This window comes from Miniopterus schreibersii (assembly GCF_964146895.1).
Source record: "Miniopterus schreibersii genome assembly, chromosome: 15".
Classification (NCBI taxonomy): domain Eukaryota; kingdom Metazoa; phylum Chordata; class Mammalia; order Chiroptera; family Miniopteridae; genus Miniopterus; species Miniopterus schreibersii.
The window spans coordinates 15,959,316-15,986,512 of record NC_138115.1 but is presented as its reverse complement, the minus strand read 5'-3'; the positions used below and the strand labels follow the sequence as shown (position 1 = coordinate 15,986,512).

The 27,197-nt window shown below is 47.0% G+C and overlaps 1 protein-coding gene across 2 annotated transcripts in view; it reads left to right on the top strand.

The window, feature by feature from the left end:
• Positions 1-27,197, top strand: part of CACNA2D3 (calcium voltage-gated channel auxiliary subunit alpha2delta 3) — a 768,096-nt gene that overhangs the window by 374,828 nt on the left and 366,071 nt on the right. For both annotated transcript variants that reach the window (XM_081159441.1, XM_081159440.1), the window contains exon 10: positions 24,377-24,466. In XM_081159441.1, the coding sequence (XP_081015567.1) occupies positions 24,377-24,466 (90 nt within the window). The remainder of the gene's footprint in view (positions 1-24,376; positions 24,467-27,197) is intronic.

Below are 27,197 nucleotides of genomic sequence, written 5' to 3'. Positions count from 1 at the left end.
AGGCCAAGGGGCCTGGTGATCCTCAGAGCTGCTGTCTGCCTCCCCGGCTTCCATGCCTTCACTGCCTCCCCATTGCTCTTGGGAGAAGTGCTAACACCCTGTTAGTGACCAGAGAGGGGGTGCTTTCCTGTTTGCCCAGCGGGGCAGTCCCCATATATGCCAGTGGTCAAGGTCTAATTTGTAAGATTGCTACCTTTCACTCTCAAAAGGGTCCTGCTTGGAAGATGGAATATTTAGGCCCTTCAGACTGAAGTCTTCTATGATTTGCCTCCTGTTTATCTCTCCATTCCCATCTCTTGCTATTATGACATTTCCTCCCACCCCTCCTCTCCACCAACTGTCTCTCCTGCCTCCTTCCTTCCCTCTTTCTTTCTGATCCAGTCATATTGAAATTCTTCTGTTCTTGACGATGTTGTACTCACTGCTGTTTCAGATGCCCCTGGCACAGGACCAGGCAGGAGAGGAGATCACGCCCCACGATCTTATATTTTATATTGGATGAAATGAATCCAGGGCGACTTGCTCAGAATACAAAGCTATTAGGAGGAATCGTATTAAATTGCTATTTGTCAATCAAAATATGGTCACATGTTAGCAATTTTCCTGTGAGTGCAGCCTGATAGATAGTTCAGCATTTCTCTTTGTGAGTTGTCTCTGGTCATTGGAGGTGACCTCGAGTGTAACCCTGGGCTCCAATTGGTTGTATTAAGGATTCAATTAATATCTCTATTAATTGTATTATTTAACTGTACAGGAGCCTATAAGTAAAGTAACTAAATAGTAATTATATATAGATATATACACCTGGCAGCCAGAACAACTGGCTTTCATATGCCGATTACCCCTCCAGTGTGAGAAAGCAGCCCTGGGGCCTGCCCTCTACCTTCAATTACTTCTGAGGGATTAAACCTGTTGCTTTTGCCAAACCTGGTTAGAATGAGCTACGAGAAATCACTGAAGGTTAATGCTGTGCTGTTTTGTAGGTCTGGGTCTGGATGCAGGGTCATCCCAGTATTACCTAGTCCCCTGGCCACAGGGGCAGAGCCTGGGGAGGAGAGGCAGCTGCCAGGGTCTGTGCCTCAGCTGCCACCAGCGAGCCTAAGGAGGACATCCTTCTCTGCCCACCCACAGCCCTGGCGGTGTAGGCCAGCTGGCCTCGCTGTGCCCAGCCCCAGGGTTTGTACTCAGTTACCTGAGACACTGGGATCAGAGGTTGGTGCTGAAGGCATTTCCCAGGAAGGAACTGTTGTCTGAGTCCTGCCAGTTCTGAGTCCTCAAGTTGTGTGTGATGCATGCAGCCTGTCACCTTCCTGGGGGTGAGACAAAATGGCATGCTCATGTAGAAGACCTGAAAAATGATGGAAGGAACCTCCTGCAGCCTTGCTCTCTCCAGCCTGAGCCCTTTGAGCACCCCTCGCTCACTGCTTGGGTCCTGTGGCTAACTCAGGAGCCATCTCTTCTTCATTAAATGCCTTCTCTGCACAAGCTGAAGGCATTTTCGCTGTATCACTGCCTCTTTCATATCTTTGGAGAGATATTATATCGGTAATACTTAAAGGATTTGCCTTAAGTCTAGCAGCTTTCTTGGGTATTTGTGGCAAGCTCTTGGTGGATCAAGTTGGATTGACCTCATTCAACAGCTAGCTAGGGCTTCCAGGGGAGCATCCAGCACAAATCAGGGTGCCCTGGTTGGAGGAGACTTCTCATGATCAGTCCACTGGGGGGCCAGAGGCTGCCTGCCTGACTTTTCCTCAAGGATGGGTTTTAGAAACTGCAGGTATTGTAGTGTGTTGTGAGGCACCAAGGGAGCTGCTCAGACATGGAGTCTCCAGCTGTATTTGTTTGTGGCTGCCCTTCTGCACCAGCTGTATGAGCCTCCTACGCCATGGCTTCACTGGGTGTGCGTCTCCTGGGCCGTGGGTGGAAGCTTAGGGTCTTAGGAGGAGCAGTTCACCCTGTGCAGCCTGGACCCAACGTCTAGAGCCCTCCCTGGCATTGCACACCCTGGGGTGGGACGCTGTGCTCTATCTCCCTGCCCATAGGTTTCTTCACTTCTGATTCATTTTTACTGAAAATCAAATGTTATTTTTATTATTTGCTGATGCCCAGGTCATGTGCCCCATGTCTTACACTTGGAATTGTGTGATCCGGAGTAGCTAGCCGGGACCCCACTCTCACATCTTCATCAGAGGCACATAGTGATGGATGAGACTGGTCACGTTTGACTAAAAGCATTTTGATGTAAATGTTTTCTAAATCCCCATTCTGGTCATCGATGTGGAGAATGACCCAAACTGGGCAGCTGGGTATAAGAATCTCATGGGTAACATTAAAGGAAAGTATAGATTCTTGAGCCCATCCAAAATAGACTGGGTTGGAACCTCTCAGCTTGGAGTTCAGGATGTTTTTAAACAAGCGTCCAGGGAATTCTGTTGCAGTCAGCCCAGAAACCCACCATTTGACACCACTGGGGTCTGGTATAACCCCAAACCTTATGCTCTAGTCACCTACAGAAACGAACCATTCTGCTTGAACTTGGTTGATTGTGGAGGTTCATGAGCATGAACCTTCTGAGCTCTCATTACTGCTGACATTCCGAGTCTTGAGAGCCTGATTTAAATGTAGGACTTATTTTGGGAGTTAAAAAATATTAAGTGCTTTCACTGTTATGAGCCGCCTTCTAAATAATTTCATTTTTTCCTGACATTTGACATCAGTTAATGTTAATAGCTAGCACATCAAACTAATAGTTATGAAGGACTCTATGCACAGTTTCCAGTTAAGGAAAAAATTCTATGTTCTTATTTTAGCCTTTCAGGACACGGGGAAGTAAAACCAGGCATTGACGAACACGGGCAGACATTTAAATAGAGACAAAGCAAGTCCGTGAGCGAGGCAGTCTTCTAACACAGTGCCAGCTTCCGAGGCATAGTCTCCGGCAGGACCGGCTACAGGGATTGCAGGGCCCTTGGCTCAACACTTAAGAATTTCAAGGTGGCAGAAAAAGAGCATTGAACCAAAGGTTGGGCCCTTCTTAACATAGCTTTCTGGTGAGGCCAACCCTGGAATCAGTGCCAGATTTATTAGCTCTGAGAATAAATATTTCCTCTTTTCTACCTGTTTATACGATGCCTTTGAAAGAGCATTTGAGTAATAAGAAGAAAAGAGTCCTGACTTCTTGTAGAGATTTTGAGGTAGGTAGACTGAGTTTTAGGATCCCGTCTTTATTATTATTTTAGATGATTATTCAACTGGTTTCCACTTTACTTATGATGTGAAAGTTTATCTGACCACTAGAGGAGGCACCTCTTCTTTACTCACACCCCAGACTGGACCTGGTTGGAACTTTTAAAAAACCTCAGCACCGTAACCTGGGATTTCAAACTGGAGTTGAAGCAGAGCAGTGTCTGCTGTTGTTTAGACATTCCTGCTGTCTGAAGCTGAAGGTTTTTGTGGGTGGTCCCCCTCTGTTCGGTGTCACTATCAACAAACGTGTGGAAAGAAGAAATAACCGGAGATGCGGGCGAGCTTCAATGAGCTCTGCCTTAATTGGCAAGTCAGTTGCATTTGCAGCACAGGCAGAATCAATTAGGGAGCTGGGCTCGGATACCCGAGACAACCTGGCCCTGGGGCCCACCCGGCACAGGGCTCAGAGCTCCTGAGGAGGCTCACCCGAGAGAAAGAGACGCTGTCCCTGCCCCCTGCTAAATAGGGCTCTTGGGCTGCTGAGTTCCCCCTAATGCTTTCATTTTCCTCCTACCTGCTAGGCTCTCTTCACCCCACCTGTCAATCTCTTCCTGCCCCTCCAAAGTGTCATTGGAGATCTTTCTGGCTCCCTTGAAGGTAGGGACCCTCTTTTCTTCCACTGACCCCACGGCTGTAGGCCCAGGGTCAGGCATCCAGTGCACACTTGATAGCATGTCCACCTGTGTGTCCTAAAGAGCAAGCTAGTAATGCTGGAAGGTTGGAGGGTGGCTTCGAGGCTAAGATCACAAAATACAGACTTGTTCCACAAATACAGACCTGCCGAGAAGAGGGGCTCACCTGTAGCAGTGAGGTTGTGTCGGTGGAATGATGATTCACATTATTTTTTTAAGGGATTTGAAATCATTTCTTAATATATAAAATAATCCAGAATATGGGTAAGCAACAGGAAGAAAAGTTTGAAAGTCACATTGTAGTCCTATTAGCAAGAAGTTCCAACGATAACATTTTTGTGTTTATCCAAAGACTATCATATCAGGTAGATATGCTTTAAAAAAACAGGGTGGACTGTAAATTCTCTACGTGTCCTTTAAATTATCGTTGAGTTGTGCTAACCCTTCCAGACTCTGAAGTAGTCTGCAGTACTTTAGTCGGGTAGATATCATTTCAACCTTTCTCTTGAAAATGTAGTTTGCTTTCAGTTTTTTATTATAAACAATGCTGTGATGAGCATCTGTACATGACTATTTGAGTATTTGCTTGATTAATTCTTTAGAGTAAATTTATAGGTTTGAAATTGGGTCAAATAATTTTTAACTTTTGTGCACATGTAAAGCTTTTTATATGTATTAGTTTTTCAAAGATTCAACAAATATTTGCGTGCCAGGCACCATTGCCGTTAGGGGTATAAATATGCACAAGTCTGACAAAGTCCCTTCTCCTGTGCGATCTTAAGTTCTGGTGTGAGACAGGTAATAACCGAAGCGATTATAGACCCCAGGGATGCCAACACTCACTCGCTGTGATCTCAGCCCTGCCTACTCAGGGGCCTGTGGGATGTCCACCAGCAGCTTCAAGTATCTTGGCTTTACCTCCCCAAACTCCTCCTCTGCAGTTGTCCTCAGCTTAGCAAGGGGCTGCCCCAGACTTCCAAGATTCAGGCCCAAACCTACATTCTCTTTATTTCTTCTCCTTCCCTGGAGAGGAAGCAGCCACCTGCCAGCAGGTTCCGCCACCCTGATCTGCAATACAACCGGAGTCCTACCACACTCTGGCCTCCACCATCCCCACTGCGGGCTGAGCCACCATCCTGTCCCCTGAACTGCGCCGACAGTCTCCTAACTGGCCTCCCTGCCCCCGTCTGTTCTCCACTCAGAGGGCAGAGGGATGCTTTACCTTTTAAAAATAAAAGCCAGACCACCTCTTCTGTATGCGGCATCCTCAGCGGCTCGGTGGAATAAAGCCAGTGAGGGCCTGCGCTCCTGCTCAGCCCTGTCCCCCAGCCCTGTTGCCCCCCCCCCAGCCTCGGCCCCACCGGCCTCCACGCCTCTGCTCCTCCCCGGACCCACAGGACTTGCTGCCTCCCTAGGGCCTTGGCACTTGTGTTTCTGGTGCTTGGAGGGATCTTCCCCCACAGCCATGTGACGAGCTCCCTCACCACCCCAGGACCCCCTCCCTGGCCTCTCTGGTGAACCCGCAGCCTCGTTACCCTCTTGCCCTGTGTTATATTCGTTCGGAGCACTTGTCAGCCACCGTTGTCTCCCCCACACACTGGAATACAGCTCCACAAGGGCCTGGCTCATCCCGGGTGCTGCCAAATACCTACTGAGGGAGCCAAGCAGGCAGGGAAGTAAAGCTCCAAGTGTTACAAAGATGCAACAGATTAAGGGGCAGAGAGTAACTTGGCGGGGATGGGGTGGCAGTCAGGGACCTCTCTGTGGTGTTGAAAGGAAACCTGGGTGAGAAAAGGGGGCCTCGTCAGAGGCGGGCTGGGTCCCTGTCTCAACTGGAATGTTTTGTAGGGGAGCGGCAGGATGCAATGTGTGTTTTTGATTTTTGTTTTTTATTTTATTTTATGATTTTATTTTATGATGTGTGTTTTTAAAGAATCCCTCTGAGTGCTGTGAGGAGAATGGTCACGTGAGGTCAGCATAGAAGCAGGTGAGCACAGAGGAGGGTCCTTCTCTGAGTCTAGGTGGGTGAGAGCGGTGCCTTGAGCCAGGATGATGCTGTTGGCGGCGGTGAATGGTGAATGGGTTTGAAAATAGACTGCCGGTGGATTTATTGTGGACAATGACACAGAGAGAGTGTGCACCCTGCAGGGGGACTGTGCTTTTTCTAATGGTCATGTATGTGATGCCCACGCCTTGTGAGGTTGACTGCTCGTGTGTACTCTATGACTACACAGCACAGAGAATCCATAGACCATCTGAACATAGGCTGTCCGATACATACAGTACACTGCGTGGCCACATACAGTGAATGTGGGGGGTTAGCCTGGCTGCCTTCGATGGACGGAGTGGGCTCCTCCCCTTTCTTCCCAGGACGGTTCCGCAGGTGGGGTTTCGAACTGCTCCGAGGTGTCCACATTAGGAAGCAGGGGTAATTCCAGGGAGAAGGGGGTCCATCAGGATAGATTATGTCACCCCCAAGATTCTCCTGGGAAGAGGAAAGATGAGAACTGGGGTTCAGCAAGTAATGTGGACTCTTTCTCTATAATACGTTAAATAGGAAGGAAAATGTAGAGTGAGAAGAGTTATGGTAACAAGTGCGTAAAGATGCAACATGATTCTTCGAGTGACAGAGAGGGTTCACTGAGGGACCTGTAATGCAAATGACTGTAAATTTTTCCAGGGTATAGCTAGTTACAAATACATGATGGTGGTGATTCCACTGTCAGGTGACTTTCATATTCACAGGTCAATAGGACAGATCGCTCCCAACACTACAAAATCTGTTGCCATGATTAGAATTAAATTCGGGTTTATAAAAGTGATTTCAGAAACAGGTATGATGCTTTTAACAACGTTTAATATTTGTCCTGCTAAATCAGAGTAAGTCTCATTTAATCTGCTGAAACAGTTAAAAACTCTCCATCCATTTTAGGTGTGAGCTGCAGTGCCGTTGACTAGGAAGACGGCGCTCATTTGCAGTGAGCTAGTAACGACTTTTTAAAATCTCTGTAGGTTTACAGAAGAGCTATTTCCAGTGTTGTGGGGAAAAGGTCACTGCCTTGAAGTTTTGAAAAATGACTTTAGACATTTACTAAAGATCCATATGTAGGAAGAAATGAGGGGACCACCTGCCAGAGGCCAGGACCCCACCTCAGATCTTCACATATCATTTTACAGGCTCTTCTTTATACAAGAGTGTGAGCCAAGGTTCTCCCGCCCCCTACCTCTCAGGGAATTACTTAGGGTCTGCCGGGAAGGAGGGGCCTTACATTCACATGTAGATAAACTTCAGGACGTTACCAGCTTGAAAATACATTCAAATATCCATTTTTGAAAACAAGGGACTTTTGAAAAAAGGAGAACTCATATTATTTGTATGAAGAACTAAAGAAATGTGATGTTGAAGGTCTACAATGGGTGGAGTCATGATGGTTGTTCAGGAGAGGAAAATATTAAGCACGTGCTTGACTTAGCTGAGTTTTTAACTTGAGGAGCAAGTCATCAAGGTCTGTTGATTATAGAGCCACCAGCCACAGGACACTCTTTCCTGTGGCCTGAGCTCCCTTACCAGTTGTGTCTTTGTCGTCAGTGGGTATTGGGCTGCTCTACAGCCATTGTCCCCTTTTGTAGAACCCTTAGTTTGAAATCTTGTGAGGGCCATATGTTGATAATCAAGGTTGGTGGCTCTCTTTCATAAAAGAAGTTGATGAGACTTTCTGTCCAGCACTCTGGGAAGTCAGGGTGGGGAAGAGCTTTGGAGGCACGTTCACTGTAGCACCTAATTCTTCCCATTGATTCTAAAAGCTATCTGATAGGGAGCTGGTCCAAGTTAGTTTCTGTTGCTTGCAACCAAAGAATGCTGATGCACTGGCAAATGAGCTTTTTCGTAAGTTAGAACTGTATGCACAGTTTTTACTTCAAGAGTGTTGTTGCCCTTTGCATCGCTTCTCTGAAGGGAGAGGGATGGGTTCTAGCTCCCTGCTTATAAGCCTTAGTGTGTGCAGGAGACTGTGGCTCCTGAAGAATATGTGGCCTGGGCCTCTCACAGGCTAAAATCTAGAAGGTTGCTGCTAAGGAATATAAAATATATCAATGCTTCATGCTGTGTGATTTTTAAGATCTCAGAGAAATTCACGTCAGTGGGTTTCTTGGCAGAGTTCACGGACTTGAATTTCTCTGAGATTTTAAAAATCATACAACTTGAGCCATGCTGCTGTATTAATTTGCCAGGGTTACCTAACAAAGTACCACACGCTGGGTGGCTTAAAACAGCAGGAATTTATTGTCTCAAAGTGACGGAAGCCAGAAGTCTGAAAATGAAAGTGTTGGCAGGGTCATGCTCCTCCTGAAACCCGGAGGGGGATCTGTCCTTGCCTCTTCCTAGTTTTTGGTGGCTTGTGGCAACCTTCAACATTCCTTAGCTTGTAGCTACATCACTTCAATCTGCCTTCACATGGTGTTCTCCCTGTGTTTCTGTCTTCACATGGTCTCTTCTTCTAAGGTGTCTTAGCCCATTCAGGCTGCTGTAACAAAAATACCATAAACTGGGGCATTTATTCTCATGGTTGTAGAGGCTGAGAAGTCCAAGATCAAGGTGCGAGTGTCTGTAGAGAAATCTCATTCAGCCCCAGGACCCTGAGGCACATGAAGAGAGTTGCATTCACAGAGGCTTCCCCTGGCCCATGCTGCCTGCATTGTGGTCCTGGAGACATAGCCCCACACAGCACAAATGGGGGACTGGATCTCTGGGTCCTGAACCTGAAGAAGATGCAGTCTGAACCCTTCTCTTCACTTGCTCTCCAGTCCCTCTTTGCATCAACTCTCAGTCTAAAAGGCTAAAATGAACACAATTGATTGGTCTCTGATGGCTCCCGGTTCCTCTGTGGACCTCTGCTTCATGCTGCTTGCGCTTTACTCTGATACTATTCAAACCTTCACTCCCTTGCATGGGTTTTTGGAAAGAGCATTTTTAGTTTGTCTTGGAAATGAACTTAAAAATCAGTCCCATGTGTAGTCCTTGGAACCAGAGGAACAAAATGGACAAAAACCTAATTTTAAGGTTGTCACTAAAATAGTATTTTATTATTGCCATTGAGATTAAACAACATTGGAGAAATTCCCTGGCAGAGAATTGGGGCCATGCGAAAGGAGAACACCCTTTCTTTACCTTTAGTGGGTATGTTCACTTCCCCCTAGATTTATTTCACCCTGGCTCCTGCTGAGCGCCCTGAAATTCATCAGTGCACACGACAGCTGTTTCTACGCATGAAGCATGGCAGCCTCTTATTGTGGAATGGCTCCTGGCATGAGGCTGTTTTTATTTGGACTCCCTGCATCATAGTAGTCCCCTCATATATCCCTCAGGGACACTCCCCAAGTGTTTTAGAATTCCCATAATACCACAACATACCTATTAGAATGTCCAAAAAAAATTCTGCTAATATTAAATGCTGGCAAGGATGCAGAGCAAATGAATCTCTCATAGTTTGTCGGTGGGAATGTGAAATGGTGCAGCCAATCTGGAAAACAGTTTGACAATTGTTTGTAAGTTTAAACCACACTTAGTACATGACCCAGTAATCCTACGTGTGGATAGGTAGCCCAGAAAAATGAAAACTTATGTCCATACAAAAACCTGTATGTGCATGTTCAAAAGAGTTTTCATTGTAGTTGCTCAAACTGGAACACAACCCAAATATCCTTCAGCAGGTGAATGAATAAATAGATGGCGGTATATCCATTCAAAATAATAATAATAAAAAAGACCTATTGATATATGTCACAGCTTGGATAGATATTAAGGTCATTATGTTGATCGAAAAAACAACCTTAAAAGGCTACATACTGTATAGTTCCATTTATATGACAAGTGATATCAAAATAAGTGATAGAGAATTAGCGGTGGTTCCAGGGGTTAGGAGATGGGGAGGAGGTGAATATAAACGGGTAGGTACAAGGTAGTGCAAGGGAGTTTCTTTGTGGTGCTAAAGGAGTTCTGTATCCTGATTATGGTGGTGATTACACCAATCTCTTCATGTGATAAAATTCCATAAAACCAAACATTCATAAAATAAAGTGTGTGAAAACTGGTGAAATCCAAATAAGGTCTGTAGTTTGATTAATAGTATTATTCCACTCTCAATTTCCTGCCTTTGATCACTGTATTATAGTAAAGATGTCATCATTAGGGGAAGCTGGATAAAGGGTATTGGAACTCTCTGTTACTAATTTTACAACTTCTCTGTGAGTCTACAACTACTTAAAAATAAAAAAGTGTTTAAAAAGTCCCTTAATAGCTGCAAACAATTTAGGAATATTTACTAGTTTTAGGCTGCCTGCTCAGTACTGTGCATCTATAATCTCATCTGACCTTCCCATGAGTGGGGACTGTATAGAGTTGAGCTGGTGGTGTGGGTTCCATGACATTTCTACTTGTTGACCATTTCTTAGATTATATTTCTGTTCCAGGAAGTACTTGAAAGATCTTTGCAAAGCAGCTTTGAAACGACTCCCTAAATTCTCTTTATGCCCCACTTCAAGGACTCAGACCTGCGATGACTTTCCTCTTGGACAGCATCCCCTTAGCCAGGGCTCTTTTGTCTTTGTCCTCAAGATCCTCAGGATGCCACTTAGACTCGAATCATTCAGCAGCGAAGTCATCTTTCTTCTGAAATGCTGACCAGAAGGAGCCGTTTTGTTAATTTAGTGTGTCTGCTCTTGTGCTCAAATGAGAAGTTTCCACAAAGCCAGGGACATGGCATGATGAGGCCTGGGACACGTGGGCATTCAGCCTCCTCGCTAACTTGGTACCAGAGAGGGGATGGAGTTCACAAAGGAATCTCTGCAGACCTGGAGAATTACCTCGGGGAGGGCGGTATTTCATACATGGCGCTCCCTTGAAAATGACATTCAGATCTTGGCAGGATGCAGAGGGAGAAGATTGAAAGAACAAGAAATCTGGTGCCTGTTGCAGACTTCCATATTTAAACCACGTGGCATTTCCTTTGTTAAATGAATCCAGGAAGGACTGCATTAAAGGGATGAGATTTGAAGAGACCGTGCTGGTGCTCTCATTGTCTCGTCCCAGGCTTCACCTCCGTCCCCTCCCTCTGCTCTTCTCAGGGCCCCATAGGGAGTGAAGTGGGACTCACGGCTGGAAACCAGTGGTGCTTTCCATAAAGTGCCTCCTGGTGGAGGAGCGTTTCTTCTGTAATGGCCAGGTCTCTCCCGGCCTAGGTAGGCTGCAAGGCCTTTGCCTCCCGATTGATTCAGGAAACTCTCCTGGCCTCTTCCCGGATGGCCATCACATGAATCCCTGTTCTGGTGGCTCGAAATCATGGCCCACCCGGAGTCCGAAGTAGCCCGAAGACCCTGAGCAACAAAAGAAAAAGCCAAATAGACTTTACGAAGGTGAAGTTGGGGGTTGGGGGAGCTCAAGGAGGGTCTGAACCCTGCACAGTGGACCTACTCCAGCTCCTGCCTTTATTAGATTTGTAAGGAGCATTATCCAGATGTCAGATGATTAGCCCATTTTGTTCTTTCTCTGCATGATGAGGCTAATGATTTTCTTTCTGAAGTTCCTATGATTTCAATTAGAGGTGAATAGAAATGTGTTAATTAAACTCATGAAACCTCCTGCCTACCAGACTGAGAAGTGGATCACCCGCAGGGCACTGGGAACATCCCCTAACAATCGGGGAAGACGGCCGGCTGTGGGAAGGAAAAGGCCAGCTAATTAGTGTGAGGATGCCCAGTGGCTGATCACCGCAGGAGAACCCGGTTTCTGAGCGACTGGGATGACTGGGATCGTAGCAGCAGGTGGGGCTGGGCAACAGTTCCTGCCTTCTTCGGACCTACAGTCTGTGCTGAGGAGGGACCCTGGAGTCCCTGCGGGCTGGGAACAAAGAGAGTGTCTCGGGAAGCACTGTGAGTATAGACCGCGTCCGTGGCTGGATATCAAGAAGAGAGGCCCGGGGACCCTGCCAGGTGGATATGGGTAGGAAACATCCCAAAACAGCCCACAGTAAGGGGATCAAAGTAGCAGACCTTCGCGCCGTTGATGTTTAGTTGATCTGTGACTTTGCATCAGAAGACCTCTTATAACATCCATTCTGTTTATTAATTTGCATTTTCACCCGTCAGGCATATTGCACATTTGTAAGGAGGCATCCCTCCGCAGAACATCTTGGATATTCAAAAGAGGTTTATCTTTATTCTTACAATGACAGTTCATTTAAAAATTTTCTTTCTTCATGTGTCATAAAATTCCATCGTGGAGAGATTTCTTCTGCTGTTTTGTGCACCTTGCCGGTGATTGAATCTTAATTTAATTTTCCTGGACTGGTAGTGTGAGTGTTGTCTCTAAAGCTGTCTGTTGATTTTATGTCCTGTGACTGAAAAGCCATCTGTTAATTTCCTGTGACTTGTTGCTGTTTTGTTTCATAGCATGTGGACGGCCCTTGGCTTCTGTCACTCTGTTCTCTGAGGTCCGTGCCCCACCTGCTCCTGATCTGGAAGTCCATGTTATGAATCCACAGACTCTCACTCCATCTCAGCTCTGAGTCTTTGGGATTCTTAAACAGTCATTCTAGCTAATAATTCTATTGAACACAACCCCTCAATGTGGTCTAAAATTCCTGCCATGTTCGGTTTCCTCCTGGCTCTCTGAGTCCATGGTATACTATGTTCTTTTTTCCTTTCTGTGCTCTAGTCTCAGTGACCTTATTAAAGTCATTTATGTGTGCCCTGTTTCCTCCTGCCACAGGGCCTTGGCACATGCTATTTACAATCCTTATGTCCCAGCTCTCTTGCCTGGGCCTGCATAACCCCAGGGCCCTCCCTCAGTGCTCCTATTGTGTATAATCAAAGTACCACGAGCATTTCCCTGATGGAGCTTTTTGCTTCTGTATGTATCTGTGTGCTTGTTGACTGTGGTCTGTCTCTCCCCACTGGTATGTGAACTCTGTGGGCAGAGACCAGATCTGCTTTTGGTCCATTGATTAAGTCTAGTATGTGACATTTGATGGGTTCATAATGAATGAATACAAGCCGGCAGGCTGAGAACACTGGGATAAATGTGCACCGTGGAAAGGGAAGGAGAGACCATGATAGTGAAGCTATGGGGCCAGGACAGTCAGACTTTAGTTCATGCAGTACAGATGAGGGTTGGGTTGGATGGATGCCCTTGGAGGCCCTCCCCTTCCTGAGCGACGGAATTTGAATTCTTCTTGTTGTGGTCCTGGCCTTAGTAGAGCATGTGCCTCCTGCCTCTTTCATCAGACTCTTCTTCTAACTCCAGCTTCTTTCCCTTACCACGTTTCCTGTTCTCGGAGTAGATTCCGACTTGTGTCTAGCAAGGACTTCCTCACCTTGTTTCCTTGTCGCCGTGCCCATCACATAATCGGAATACCATTCCCAAGTATGTACCCAAGGAAAACACGGAGTGCGTGTCGTTAAGAAGGGGGTTTATTGGGCTCTTAGAAAAATGGCCAATGCTAGGTCAGGGGTGGCAAATGAATACAATGAGCCTGGGACATTACATCTGTTGTGACAGCAGGAAGCTGTTGACTATGGTAAAAGGACTCGAGTGCCAACCTGAAGAGAAGAGGCTCCCACTGGCCAAAGATGAGCAGCAAATTGAAACACAAAGTTGGTGTTACAGTTCATGCTGACACCAAACAATGAAGCAGGGAAAACCATAAGTTCATGATGATACTAAAAGAAGAGGGAGGAAGCCCCTCCTTAGTTACCTTTGGAGCAGTTTTTATACTTAACACCAGTTACCAAAGCGCAGCGAGCATGTATCCAGCTTTTCTCTACGGATGGTTCCTCAGAAAAGTAAACAGTGTAAGAGAAGAAGCTCCTATTTCCAGAAATTTTTGGACATTTTTTATAATCTAGGGATGATAGAATTAATTTGTCCTTCCTAATGAATTAATGAGCCTAGGCATTGAGGATCAATGGCTGCCAGGATTACAAGGAGACCACCAGACATTAGTCTGAGGGGAGTCACAGCACCGTCAGTGAAATAAATGTCAAATATATACCTGGCTGCCTTTCTGCCTGCCCGCCTGCATACGTGCATGAGTAGCAAACCTGAATCTGGTCAGTTTACTGAAACACAGGGGACAGACGACCATGTTAAATGTCACCCAAGGAATGCAATCAGCAAAATTCAGATTCTGGAACATTCTTCATGACAAACAACTTTTTGTTTCTTCAACAGACAATGATAAGTGAAATAATGGGGAAGGAAGCCTAGAATCGGAGACTTAAGTGAGCCCTCAACCAGTCACAATGTATGGACCTTATTGAATCCTGGTTCAGACTGTGTGGCTGTGATTGACACATGCGAAGCGTGTTATTGTGCCTTTGTTTTTAAAAGCCTTTATCTTTCAGAGACATTCTATGTTGTCATAGTCACAGAGGAAATAATGTCTGGGATGTGCTTCCAGATAATTGGGATGAAGGTGTATTAATTATCTATTGTGTGTGACAAATTTCCCCCCAGTTTAATAGCTTAGGACAAACATCCATCATCTTGCACAGTTTCTGAGGAAGAGAAATGCGGGCGCGGGCCTTAGCTGGGCGGTTCTGGCGCAGGGTCTCTCATGGGCGTCCCTGAGGATGTTGGCTGAGGGCTGCAGTCCGCAGGCTTACCTAGGATGGAGGAGCTACTTCTGAGCTCAGTTATGTGGCTGTTGGCAAGAGACCTCAGCTCCTTGAGGGCAACTGATTGGAAGCTTTAGTTTCTCTACGTGGGCACCTCCACAGGACTGCTCCCAACAAAGCAGCTGGCTTCCCATAGAGTGAATTATCCAGCAGCGACCAGGAGAGCAGCCTTGACGGAAACCACAGTCATTTACCACCTAACCTTGCAAGTGGCATATCATTACTTCTGCTGCATTCTCCTGGTCACAGAGCCCAACTGTGGTGCAGTGTGGGTGTGAATGTCAGGTAGAAGGTCATTGGAGGCCAGCTTGGGAAGTAGCTACCACAGGGTAGTGGTGGGATATCATAAAAACAAGATTCGCCATGTGTTGAAAATGGAAATTCTCTATAATAAAATGTATTTTTTTTTTTTGGAAAACAAAAACAACATAAATATTTTAGAGAGAGAAAGCTTGGGTTTAAATACCAGCTCTGCCACTTCTTAGCTGTGAGAACTGGTCAGTGATGCAAACCCTCTGAACCTGTTTCTTCTTTTATGAAATGAGGGCAGTGAGAGTGCTGCATCTCTTGGGTAGTTGTAAGGCTTGAAGGAGACACTAGTCAGGAGTCTCAAGCCAAAGCTGGTATGTAGAAAGCACCCAGTAAATATCAGTTGTCAGCAGTGTTCTTTTCTTTTTTGTCTCAGTCACTCTCTTTCTGCCAGGCCTCACACCCTCCCCAGGACCACCTATTTTCTGGAAATACTTTTCTTCGGCTTTTCAGATGCATATTGTGATTTTCCCTGGGAAAACGCACCATTTATTTCTTGTCTTCTTACCATACATGTTCCCCCTCAACAAGCTGCAGAGTAAAGCAGGTGCTCAGTGTGGAAGTGTGTGTGTGTGTGTGTGTGTGTGTGTGTGTGTGTGTGATGTCTTTGCTGTCCAGACCCTGTCGGCACATTTCTCTGAGAATGTGCACTAAACCAGTGAAGGTCTGCACCTCTCCCACAAGCTGCTTATACATTGACCCTGCCATAGTACTTATCTGTCCAGCACCCACCTCCCTCCTCCATCCGTAGAAAATTTGTTTGGTTGAAGGTCATGTGACACTTAGCCCAGTTCTTACTGTCAACCTCAAGTTCAGAAACGTGCACATAATCCAGACCTGAGTCAGCCAAGGATCCCCTCTCTGGCCACCTGGCTGATTCAGGTCCAGGAATATAATCCAAGATGGGTTAATCAGAGTGTTTCTCAGAGTTTTTTTGATAAAAATATTGCCGAAATTGGTCTGATATAGTTGCCAGATTTAGAAAAACAAAAATAAACATACCCAATTAACTTTGAATTTAAGATAATAAATAAATGTTTAGTATATGGTTTTTTTGTTTGTTTATATGAAATTCAAAGTTAATTTAGTGTCCTATATTTTGTCTGGCAACTCTAGCTCTGACCACTGGGCAGACTAGTCCAGGAACATGTGAGACCAGTGATGTAGGCAGCTGTGTGGTCAGGAGCCTGCTGGTGTAATGAAAGACACAGAGAACCAGGAGACAGACACAGAGAGACCCAGCCTGAAAGCATCTTTGAGACTCAGGTCCCTGTCTGAATTTCCAGTCTTTCCACAGGGGCCAATGACTTCCCTTTTGTTATATGTAGAGTTGTCTGTGTGTGTGGGAGGGGGTTGAGAGGGCTGTTTTTGCTTTTTAGAATTTCAATTTGGATACTTTAATAAACTAAAAAAAACCAACAGTGCTATTGGTGCTTTATTAATAAGACCTAACCTTTATTGATTTCTTACTATATATGCTGGACTATGTCTGAATTATTTCATAAAATTGTCACAGTAACTCTGCATGGTATAAATAAATTATTGACCCAATAGCTTCCCTTTTATGAAGTTGTTATATTGATATTAGTATACATATGCATTCCCACACTCTTGTGTGTGTACAAAGATGTTTACAGTAGGAATGCTTGAAAAAATAAGAGGCTGAAAACCTAAATTTTCATCAGTAAGGGACTGGCTAAACAAATGTTGATACATCCCTAAAAAAATCAGTGTTCTATAAGACGTTTGTTCAGACTTGAATGAGAATGGAAGAAATTTAGACAATTAAGGTTAATACTCATACGTAATTAATTTGGCAAAATTCAGAGGTCACTAAAATATATACTTTTTAATTAAATACATGCTTTATAAACCTATATGAATCTTCCAAGTGATCATATAGCAAAAGTGTGTCACGGGTCAAACGTTTGCCAGGCTGTCCCAGAAATGAATGTGGCCGCCCTGGATGGGCAAGTGTGGGGTGGATCAGGGCATGTCCATCAACCCCCCAGACCGTGACTCCAAATGTGTGTCCTCGCACCCAGCGCCTTCCACGCCGGGCTGTGGCTTTGTGTTTGGTGGAAAGGACTGTCGCCCTGACTGAGGGGAGGGTTTGACGGAGATGAGCATGCACGACACCCTTCCCGGATGCCGACTATAAATGCGCATCCCTTCGGAGTCGAAGTTTCCACGGAGCTTGCACCTCGTTTGGAATGAGCTGAAACCGTGACTTCTGTCTGCTCTCGCACACTGCAGCTGATGAAAGCATTCTTCTTCCAAGAAACAAATTTGAATCAAATGAAGGTTTTCATAAAGTTTATAAAAGATGAACTTGGACCTTGGGAATTGTCAGAAAGACGTGAAGGGTGAGGCCTGCTGTTTGCACACATGCCCTGCATCCAGCAGAGACACTAAGCAGATGCCTCCGTAGCACTGGGGCTGGGGCTTTCCCCAGTCTCTCGGTGGGTCACAGGGCCCACTCCCTCAGACACCCGGCGGGGAGGACTCGAGCTAATGCGACATGGCAGCGAGCCCCGGACACGGCCTTGCCCACCGAGGAGCCCTATTCCGTGTTGATACTTCTGATTGTGGAGAGTCACCAATTCTGGGCTCTTCACCACCATCTCACATGGCACGATGAGTGCTCTTGCCGTGGAAATGAGCTCGCAGCTGGTCTGACTACCTGTATGAAATAACATTCATTGCTCACATCCTGGAGATCTATCTCGTCTCTAATTTGGCATTAGCATTAAGCAGCTGCTACCCTCAGACACTTCAATTTGTTATAGATGATGTGAGGGAGAAGCGGGGACTGGCGCAGATGAGGTTCCACCAGTGTCTGTACTTTCTCCCCTAAATTGCAAACATCTGGGCCTGCCTCTCTAATACCAGCTTTCTCAGGCCATTCTGTGTTCATGCTTGAGAAACACCATGTCACTGTCTACTTTCCCCAGAGAGTTAGATTCACCGGAGCCCAGGCTTTGAGGTAGCAGCATCACAAGACATTGCCTTCGATCGCTGTTGTGTGTGCACAAAAGATGCCTTAAAATTCAACCACGGGATTTCTCAGATGAAACTGGAGCCTGGGGGAGTCATCCCAGGGTGGGGGTTGGGTAGGTGTTGCCAGGAGGAATTCTATCAAGACAAAGAATCCATATTTAAATTAAACCATCTGTAGTCTAGTGTCCCAGTCAGGCCAGGAAACAGGGGTGGGCACCCTCTGGGCCTCTGACAGATGGGTTTCTGCAGTTTGGGTTTGGTGCTCTGTAGCAATGGGACTGATCGTGGAGAGTTTTGAAGGCTTATTTGGAAATTTCAATGAGGAATTTGACATTGGAATGAGATGGACATGATCACTGGGACAGTGACTTGACGGACATAAGCAGTGTCCCTGTTTTAGGAGAAGGCAGGTGGTGCCTGTGTGTTACTGACTTGGCTGAAATTAGGGAGCCTCGACAGGGTGCTCTTACCCTTAGCTCCCTTTTTTTAGGTTGGTGCAAAGTGACCTAATAAAGTTGAGCATGTCTGATGAACACCTGCGCTGATAAACACCGGGATAGCAGCAGCAGACTCCCACAGCTCCGTTGTTCACTCACGCTCTCATGCCACTGGACTTCATTTACAAGTCACAGATTCAACAGTGACATTATGAAAAATTTCATGACAATGTCAGCAAAATATTAAACCAAGCACAGAGACCTTCTGAGCATGGGCCCTGGGCATTTGCTTGGGTCTCATGTGCACGAAGCCAGCCTTGTTGGGATGGTGGCTTTGCACGGGTCGCAGCAGGCTCTGTGCGCCTGCATGCTGGATTTACCAGGAACCTCGAGGGCGGTGCCTGGGCACTGGGAGGGGCTGTGCTGCTTAGGGGTTCAGATATGGGGCTCAGCACCTGGAAACCCACCTTCCTCATACTTGTTCTGCCATCCTGGGCAAATAGTTCACTTTCTGAGTCTCCATTTGCTTATATGTGAAACAGGATCATAATAGCGCCTGCCTTTGTTTTAGGGATGTTAGAATCTGTGAGGTAATGCAGGGAAAGCGCACAGTGCCTGGCATGCAGCTGTCAGTTGGCCAGCCTTGGCTGCCATGGGAGGACTTGGGTGGCAGTTTCTGAAAGACTTCCCAAGGCTGAGGTGCTGCAGTGACTATTGTCCACACCTGATGGGTCCAAAATCCAGGTGTGCTGAACAGAGGGGGGCCTTGATGGGCATCACTGACAGGGGCTGTTAGCCTCTCCCCACATCTCCCTAGCAAGGACCACCAGTCTCAAGGGCTCTGAGGATGGGGGACGGTTTTGTCTCCTGATGTCCACTTTCATGTTAATTCCCTGCGCTTAATTGGCAGCACTCAGATATCCATTATAATTATATAGACAGGAAAAAACATGATTGCGGTTATCACAGAGAGACTTATCAGTGTTGATTCAGCTAAATCAAATGCTGGTGAGGGAGAGGGTTGTTCCGGCAGGACCTCGGCCGGCCTGGATGCTGTGCCTGTTTCACAGAGATAAGCGGCCTGGCTGTGCTGCTGGCACTCGGCACACGAGGCCGTGGCGCCCGCTCTGGTTCACCTCCCCAGGCATTAAGCCGCCGTAATTGCTTTGGAAGCGAAGCATTTTCCTGGGCAGGAGCATATGCTGCATGCGTGCCTGAAGCAAAGATAAAAAGCCACCCTCCTCCTCCTCTATTGAAGTTTAATAATAAAATGGAACTGTCACCACGTCCAATAAATTGTTTATTTTAATTTAGAAAAATAATGAAAACTGGCCACCTTCTGGCACACAGTTGTCGAGGAGTGTCTTCCTGGCCCGCGCAGTCTTGAACCTTCTGTTCTCTGGAGCTGGTTCTGGGAGACACGCAGGTCTCGGCGTCAGTGAAATCAACCACGTGTCCCTCCCCATTTAATAAAACCTGGGCCTTGAAGGGCAGAAGAAGTCATTTTTCAAGGTGTATTAGATTGTAAAGTTGCAAACCAGGAAGATGGCATAGAGGGAGTTTTGTAGGATTCCCTCCCCCCCAAATATTTCTTTTAGTGAATATGAAATTAAAAGTCCCACATTTTCGGCCATCATGGTCCTTCCAGATGACTTCTCTTTCTGTACAATCAGTGAGCGGTTAGCCAATCCCCCTTGCATTAAGAGGTAAATGAAGGCTCAGATGAAGGAAGTGCTTACCCAGGCTTACAGAGAGGGTGAGTGGCAGATCGGGGATTGGAACTCAGGCCACCCGCTCCCACCTGACGCTCTGAGGCACTGCTGCTCTCACTCTCCCACTCCCAGGCAGAAGCTTCCCCAACCCCATTTCATAGGGAGCAAAACAGGCCTGAGAGCCAAAGCTGCTTGCCTTGGGGGTCTCATAGTTGGTGAATGGTGTAACTGGAACTAGGATGTCTCTTGAATCCTAGTTCAGTTGTTTTGTTTTCCAGAGTCCATGGGGTGTAGACCAACTGCTTACATGCAATGATAATACGATAGCATTAAATGTCACAGTGTTTGAATCTAGAGCAACCACAACTGGGGGTAGAGAAGAGGGAATCTGCACTGATGAGGCTACAGGGCCATCAACAGGCTTCTTGGTTCCCTTTCAGACACTACCCTGGCAGGCACGTGGTTAGGATTCTCTGGCACTGTCTCCACGCCATGGTGGTGAAAGCACACTGGGCATGCTGGGCATGCAGTGCCTTGCCCCCTGTGGCACAGGCTCTCACAGTGTGTGAAAACCACGAAATGCAAGGACAGTGGTTAAGAGGGGAGGGGTTGGCGCAAATGAGATTAGGAGGATCTTTGTAAGGCGGGGGCAGGTATTGTCTCAGCCTGGGGTCATTGTAATGATCATGGCCATCAAGGTCCTTTCCATTAAGCTGCCCAAATCCAGCTAAATCTAGTCAAAGAAGCAAATACGTCGGCTCACTTACCTGGAAAGGCTAAGCGTGGCTGGATCTTGGGGCTCAGGCCGTGTTTTCATCATGCTCTCTTGCCCCATCCGTTGTGGGCTCTGCTCTGCTTGGCGTTACCTTTCTCAGGTGAGCTCCTCCTCTGCGGGGGTGAGGTGGCTGCTAGCAGCACAGGGCTCCCTCCCTGATCTTAGCGGTCTCAGTGGAGAGTCTTCTTGCCCACGTGTCAGTACAAGCCCAGGGGTTGTCAGGTGCCCATGCCTGCCCATGGGGCCACGGCTGATGAGTTGGCATTCACAGACTGGACAGGCCTGATAAATGGGCCCACCCCTGATCTGGGAAGGAGAGAGAAAGGTGCTAGCCTTACCTACACCATATAAGCTATGAGCGCTGGGTGTGAAAGAAAATCAGAGGAAGGAGAATGCATGCTGGACAAGCAAAAATCTCACGTATCCACTGGGTACAAGCCTTAGAGTTTCCTCCAACTTGCCGTTGGTCAACGGCTTGGTGAGAAGGGTGCTCTCAGGCCAGCGCTAACAGAACTGCACACAGTGATGCACGAGCTCTTTCCTCACTGTCCGGTGTGTGGCCACTAGCCACAGGGGGCTACTGAGCCCGTGAAGTGTGGCTTAGTGAGAACAAGGAACTGGGTTTTTAACTTTAGGTAATTTTAATTGGATTTAGTGTAAATAGCTCCATGTAGCTCATGGCTACCTAGTGGACAGAGCAGCTCAGGGGAAGCCCATCACGGGAGATGTTTTCCTAAAAGGTAAGACCCGGTTTTGTGTAGAAGGAGAGTTGGGCTGAGGGTTTACTGCAGCCTGGGAGACCAGGAGGGTGAAGGCAATCGGTTCAGGTTGTGGAGTGGGAGCAAAGGGAGTTTGGAAGTGGGGGGGGCGGGAGAAACAAAGAGGGAGGGTTCTTCATCTGCGATACCATTTTGGAAACCCTTAACCCGAGGAAATAGTTTTTCCATCTAATATATAGACCAGATTTGTACCAGGAAAAAACAGAAATAAAAGCGAATTCCCTGACACGTTGTTACATTTTACCCCTAAATATCCAGTAATAAAAGCAGCCATTGCCCGAAGGGCTTTCTACACATGACACACAGCTACACATGGATTAGAAGAAAAATTAAATGGGGCTGCCATCTTATTAAAAAAAACACAGTACTGTGTAAACTGTGCGCCTGAGCACAATTAAATGCAGTTGACAGAAATGACATCAGATGAACAGAATGAACTTGTCAAGGCAGGCTCTGGTCACTGCCATGGGAACCTGGGGCTGGTTAGAGACCAGCCTTCTTGCACGCAGCATGATGGGCATGCTTGGGGGGGCACTCGCCGAGCCTGAGTCCTCTCAGTGGTCACCTCCACCACACGTCAGGTTCCCAGGGTGGTTGTGCTTGGTGAAGGTTGACCAGTCTGTTCTGATCACCTCTGCCTCGCCAGCAGCCCTGATGCCTGGGCTTCCTTAGATTCACTTAACTGCCTGCATTTGTCCACGGAGCTCTCGTGGAGGACCTGCCATGTGCTCAGTGCCCTGCTGGGCCTTGACCATCAGGCAGGAAGAACAGAGAAGCCCAAAGCTTGGTTCCTGGCAGCGTGGTCTTTCTGGTTCCCTGGTTGTAAGCATTCCTCTCCCCCATCTCTCAAGCACTCAGTAATCTCCTATAGACTCAGCCACAGCCCAGGCACAGAGACGAAGAAAGAGCATTCTGGAGCCAGGCTAGTCAGGTCCATGTCAAACTCATGGCCAGTACCTGGCATACAAAATACTCAAAAAAATAAACAAGCGGCGGAGGTATGTGGGAAAGAAGGAGGGCATTAGGGTGGGTGAAGCTGATCTGGGGAGGAACCTGGGCCAGGCAGCTGGAGGTATGTGAATTTGGGCACAGCACTGAGCTTCAGTCTCCTCATTTGACAGGTGGGGTGATGGAACCTCACAGGTTTGTTTTGAGGACTCAGTTACCTGGTATTTGTTAAGAACCTAACAGGGAGCAGGCTTTGATACCTGGAGCAGCTCTGGAACATGAGGGTGTGGTTGCTGTGAGGGAGGGGTGGGCCTGGGGAGGGTCTTGTGGGTGGTATAAATAGCCCCAGGGTGAATAGTCAACGTTAAATCCAGCCTTGATTTGTGTTAGGCATGGGTGCCATTAAAGCTGAGTCACTGGGAGGAGCCCACTAGGGTTCTAGTGCATCCAGTTTGCTGGCAAGACTACAGCCCATCCCCATGAGCAGAGGCCCTGGTGCTCCCTAAGGGGGTGCAGGCAGAAAAGCATCTTAGAACCATGAGCCATGACCTAAGATCAGTTTCTGGTCTGTTCTGATTCTGCGATTGGTTTCAGGGTCCTATGGAAGATGTATCATGAGTGGGTGTCACGATGGCATGCTTGGGGCATTGTTGGGTAAGAGAAGAAAACCAATCCTAGGTCAGGAAATCACCAGCAAACATTTTCCGTGAGCCCACCCTTCCTGCCCCTCTCCCTCCTGGTGACTTCTCCAATCAGTTTCCCCAACAGACAGGGTGTGGATGCCTTTGGGAAGAGAAGAATTCATTTCAATAGAAAAGAAACGGCTTCAGGATGGGTCAGTTGGAAAATAATGCCAGGCAGCTGTGTTGCTGTGGGCATGGGCTTTGGTTCAGTGGACATCGCACGCACTCTGAATGACCCTGGGCATGTGCCTGGACTTGCCCCTGCCCATTTGTTGGGAGCAGAAACGTGTGGGGTTCCAGCAACTTCCTTTTGTCCCCTTTACTCTCTGGCTGATGCTGGGCTTCTGTGGAACTAACAGCCAGAAGGTCCTAGGGGCTGCTCCCCAAGAGGCTCGTTCCCATTCTGCTTGTTTCTTGAAGCTCTTCTGATTTCTAGCCTGTGCCTCTCTTGCCATAATCACAGTTCTCCTGGGATCCAGTCTTTATCCTTGCTCTTCAGAGATGGTTACTGAGCGTCTTCTGCGTATCAGACATGTGGTCGTTAGAGGAGACAGGGTAGGCCACCAGACATACCGTGTCTTAGAAACCTCACAGTCTCAAGTGGGGCAGAACCCTATCAGGCAGTTACACACCTGGAGTGCTGTGTGCAAGTAGATCTGAGCGTGGGGTGCAGTGCAGGGGCCCGAGGGAACATTCCAAGCTGATCTCAGGGGTAGGTGGTCTGGGAATGCTTCTCAGGCAGGAATCAGTGATGCTCAAACTAAGGTCCCAAAAATAGGTGGGGGAGAACCCGGCAGGGGAGAAAGAGAATGGAGAGAGAGTGTGTTCCCAGTGGAGGGGAGCGTGCACAGAGCCCTAAAGCGGCCAGACGTGGAAAATGGAGGGGAGACAAGGAGAGAGTCATGGGAGAAGACGCTGGGGAGGAAAGCAGGAATGTCAGATGAATTCAGTGTTTTTCACCAGAATTCAATAAATTTTTTCTCTAAAGTCTAATCAGAGCTAAAACATATATATGGAAGGTAAATTTTAATGAAAGAAGTCTTACTTTTTAAATATTGAAGAAAAGAATTTGACCTTTGGGTCTGAGATTCAGTGGTCTTGCGTTAGCCTACACCTGCCTGTTCATTCAAGGCTGGCATTTCACCAACAGGACAAGCTAATGGGTTTCTGCTTTGTTGTTTCAGCACTTCAGGGAGCACCTGGACAAACTTTTTGCCAAAGGAATCGGCATGCTGGACATAGCTCTGAACGAGGCCTTCAACATCCTCAGCGACGTAAGCTCCTTTTCGATTTGCCTTTCTCTTGTCCAGCAGACTAGATGGGATTGTTTTTAGTTGTGGACCAGCATTGTCATTGGGCCTGGCTGTCGCTGAGCGGTGTCCACAGGCACAGGGTGGGAGGGGGAGGGCTCGGGAACCAGGTGGAGCCCGGGAGGCCCACCAGGCCCCTGCTGGGCGGAGTTGGTGGTGCAGCCTGGTCGGGACTCACCAGCCTCCAGGACCCTGAGTGTCTCAATACCCGAACACCTTATAATGCAGATTTCTTTTCACCTGAGAAACTCTCACTGTCTTCAGAGAATAGACCAATTTCTCATTGTTTGTCACTGAATCCTTGAGTGTGACCATGTTCTGAGGGTGAAGGGCTTCTTTGTTTAGTATGTTTAGGGAGTGAGTGCTGTACCTATCCTTCCCTCTCTTCCAGCCCCTTAGAGATCCCCAAAAAACAGTATACCATGATCGAGGTCCCAACAAGTGCTGCAGGAAAGAATTCTGCTTAACCTGCTCTTTCTCCCACTTGGAACAGATATATTTTTTTCAAGTAGCACCTGCTAACATCCCATGAACTACGTTGGGGCTGGACTGGCTCCACTTGTGTGAAGCTAGAACAACATGGGACTTTTATGTTCTTGTTGCTCTGGGAGGGTGGCAGGCAAAAGGATGACTGTCTTTATCAATGCAGGTTCTGTATCATTTATTTAGTTAGTATGTATAGTATGCGTTTTAATTATTTGGGTGACAGATAGTGATGGCTTAGACCAGGGAGGCAGCAGTTACGATGTTAAGAAACAGACAAATAGAAAGCACTCTAGGTATTTCAAACAGCAGGAGTTTAATTCTGGGAATTGGTTGCACCGGGGATGGAAAAGCTGAGAAACCAAACAGGGAATGAAACAATGCACAGATGAACGCCAGCAGGAGGCTCCTCTCTAGGGCAGCAGGGATAACAGGAGGGTGGTACTCCATCAGAGCCCCTCACTGTGGCCATTCAGAGGGAGCAGAGCCACGGAGGGGCCTGCCTTGCTGGGATCCTGGAGGGAAGAGCCTGTCCTGGGGAAGCTAGTGCCGTGGGGGAGACCCAGCCATTGCCAGAAAATGCCCTGCTCCAACAGCAGAGAGAAGGGGAGAAGTCGCTCAGAAACCTGGCTTCTCCCTGTGTCCTCCAGTATTCTGCGCATGAACCTTGTCGGAACTTCTGGGGAGCCTGGGAAACATGGTTTTTAGGAAAAAGGCAGGGGGTGGAGCTAAACACAAACTGGCACTCGATGGGGTGTCCGCTGCATTGAGGCATCCCAGGCGCTGGGAGACCAGCAGGGTTCCGGTGCCTCGCTGTCCTAGCCTCCAGGCAGCTCTGAGGGGTGACTGTCAGGTTGCAGCAGCATCCAACACTGTGGGGTCGTACGCGGTGGTCAGGAATGCCTGATTCCAAGACCTCACTTGTTCCTACTCAGCTACCCGGGCCTCTCAAGCCAAGGGGAGGACCTGATTCTAGACTCTCTTCTGCCAATAACGTCTGCTGGTACCCAGAGGGCCATTTAGGTCTCAGCCCTGAGCCGGTGTCACACTGCAGAGGAGAGAACCAGGAAGGGAAGGTGCCACACCAGCTTCTTCAGTGTAAACCCGAGGCCATCCCCTGTCTCAGTCCAAGGGGCCTGGCCAAACAGAAGAAGTTATAGGCCGAATGTAAATTCCAGAAAGTAAAAATCAGAAGGAACAAAAACTGTTACAAAATGTCCCTGCTTGAGGTTTTGACAGTTGGCACCATTTTTTTTTTTTTATTTTAGTGCACATTTATCCCATAGAGAGAAACATTTCCATTTCATCTCTTGCCATTGGGCTTTTAAATAGCCAAACACTTTGAAAAACACAGAGATTGTTAATCTCTCATGAAAATGAAGCTCTAGCTATTTTCCGCTTCACCGATACGATCTTTACGTGATGTATTTCCCTTCCTGTGTATTATGCCTGCCTTTGCAAGCAAATAAGAAATAAAAAGTTATTTCTCAAACACACAAACACATATTCTCTCTTTCTCTCTGCCTCTCTCTCCTTTCTCTCTCTCTCACAGAGACACACACTTGAAATCGTGACTGGCTGGAACTTAGAATGGTTCAGAGGTCACTATAACTAAAGGAAGTTAATTCTGTTTTGCAATTACCTGCATTTCAGTTTCATATCTGCTCAGATGCCTTAAAGGCTTGCAGTCACTGTGCAAGCTGCTTTGAAAGGAGCATTCAAATAAACTCGGGGGACCCTTCGGGCTATTGGTCTCTGCCGCCTTCATTAGTCTGTAGGAACACGGAGCCAGTGTGCTGCAGTCCTTAGTATCCACCTCGTCATGTGACAGCTGCAATTATCTTTTTTGGCAATGAATATGATCTTTACAGTGATTACTTTTAAAAAAATTTTCTTAGCCAATTAAATAAAATTCAGTGACATTTCAAAGACTGTTAATCACAACCAAATGCTTTAAATGTCAGGATGCATTGAGATTTTCTCTGCTAACTGATGAATCACTGAGCTAATTGTAGTTCATCATCAGGCCCTTGTCATTGTTATTATTATGGAAAACACTTTCATCACTCTCGCTATTCAACAAAAAAAGTTCTAGACAAACATGAAGAGGAAAGATAGTACTCATCAAAGCATTTGAATTTAATTGCATTCTCTCAAATTCTCCAACTGCAGATTGCTGCAGAGAATCCCAGGGACGCAGCCAGAGAGGAAA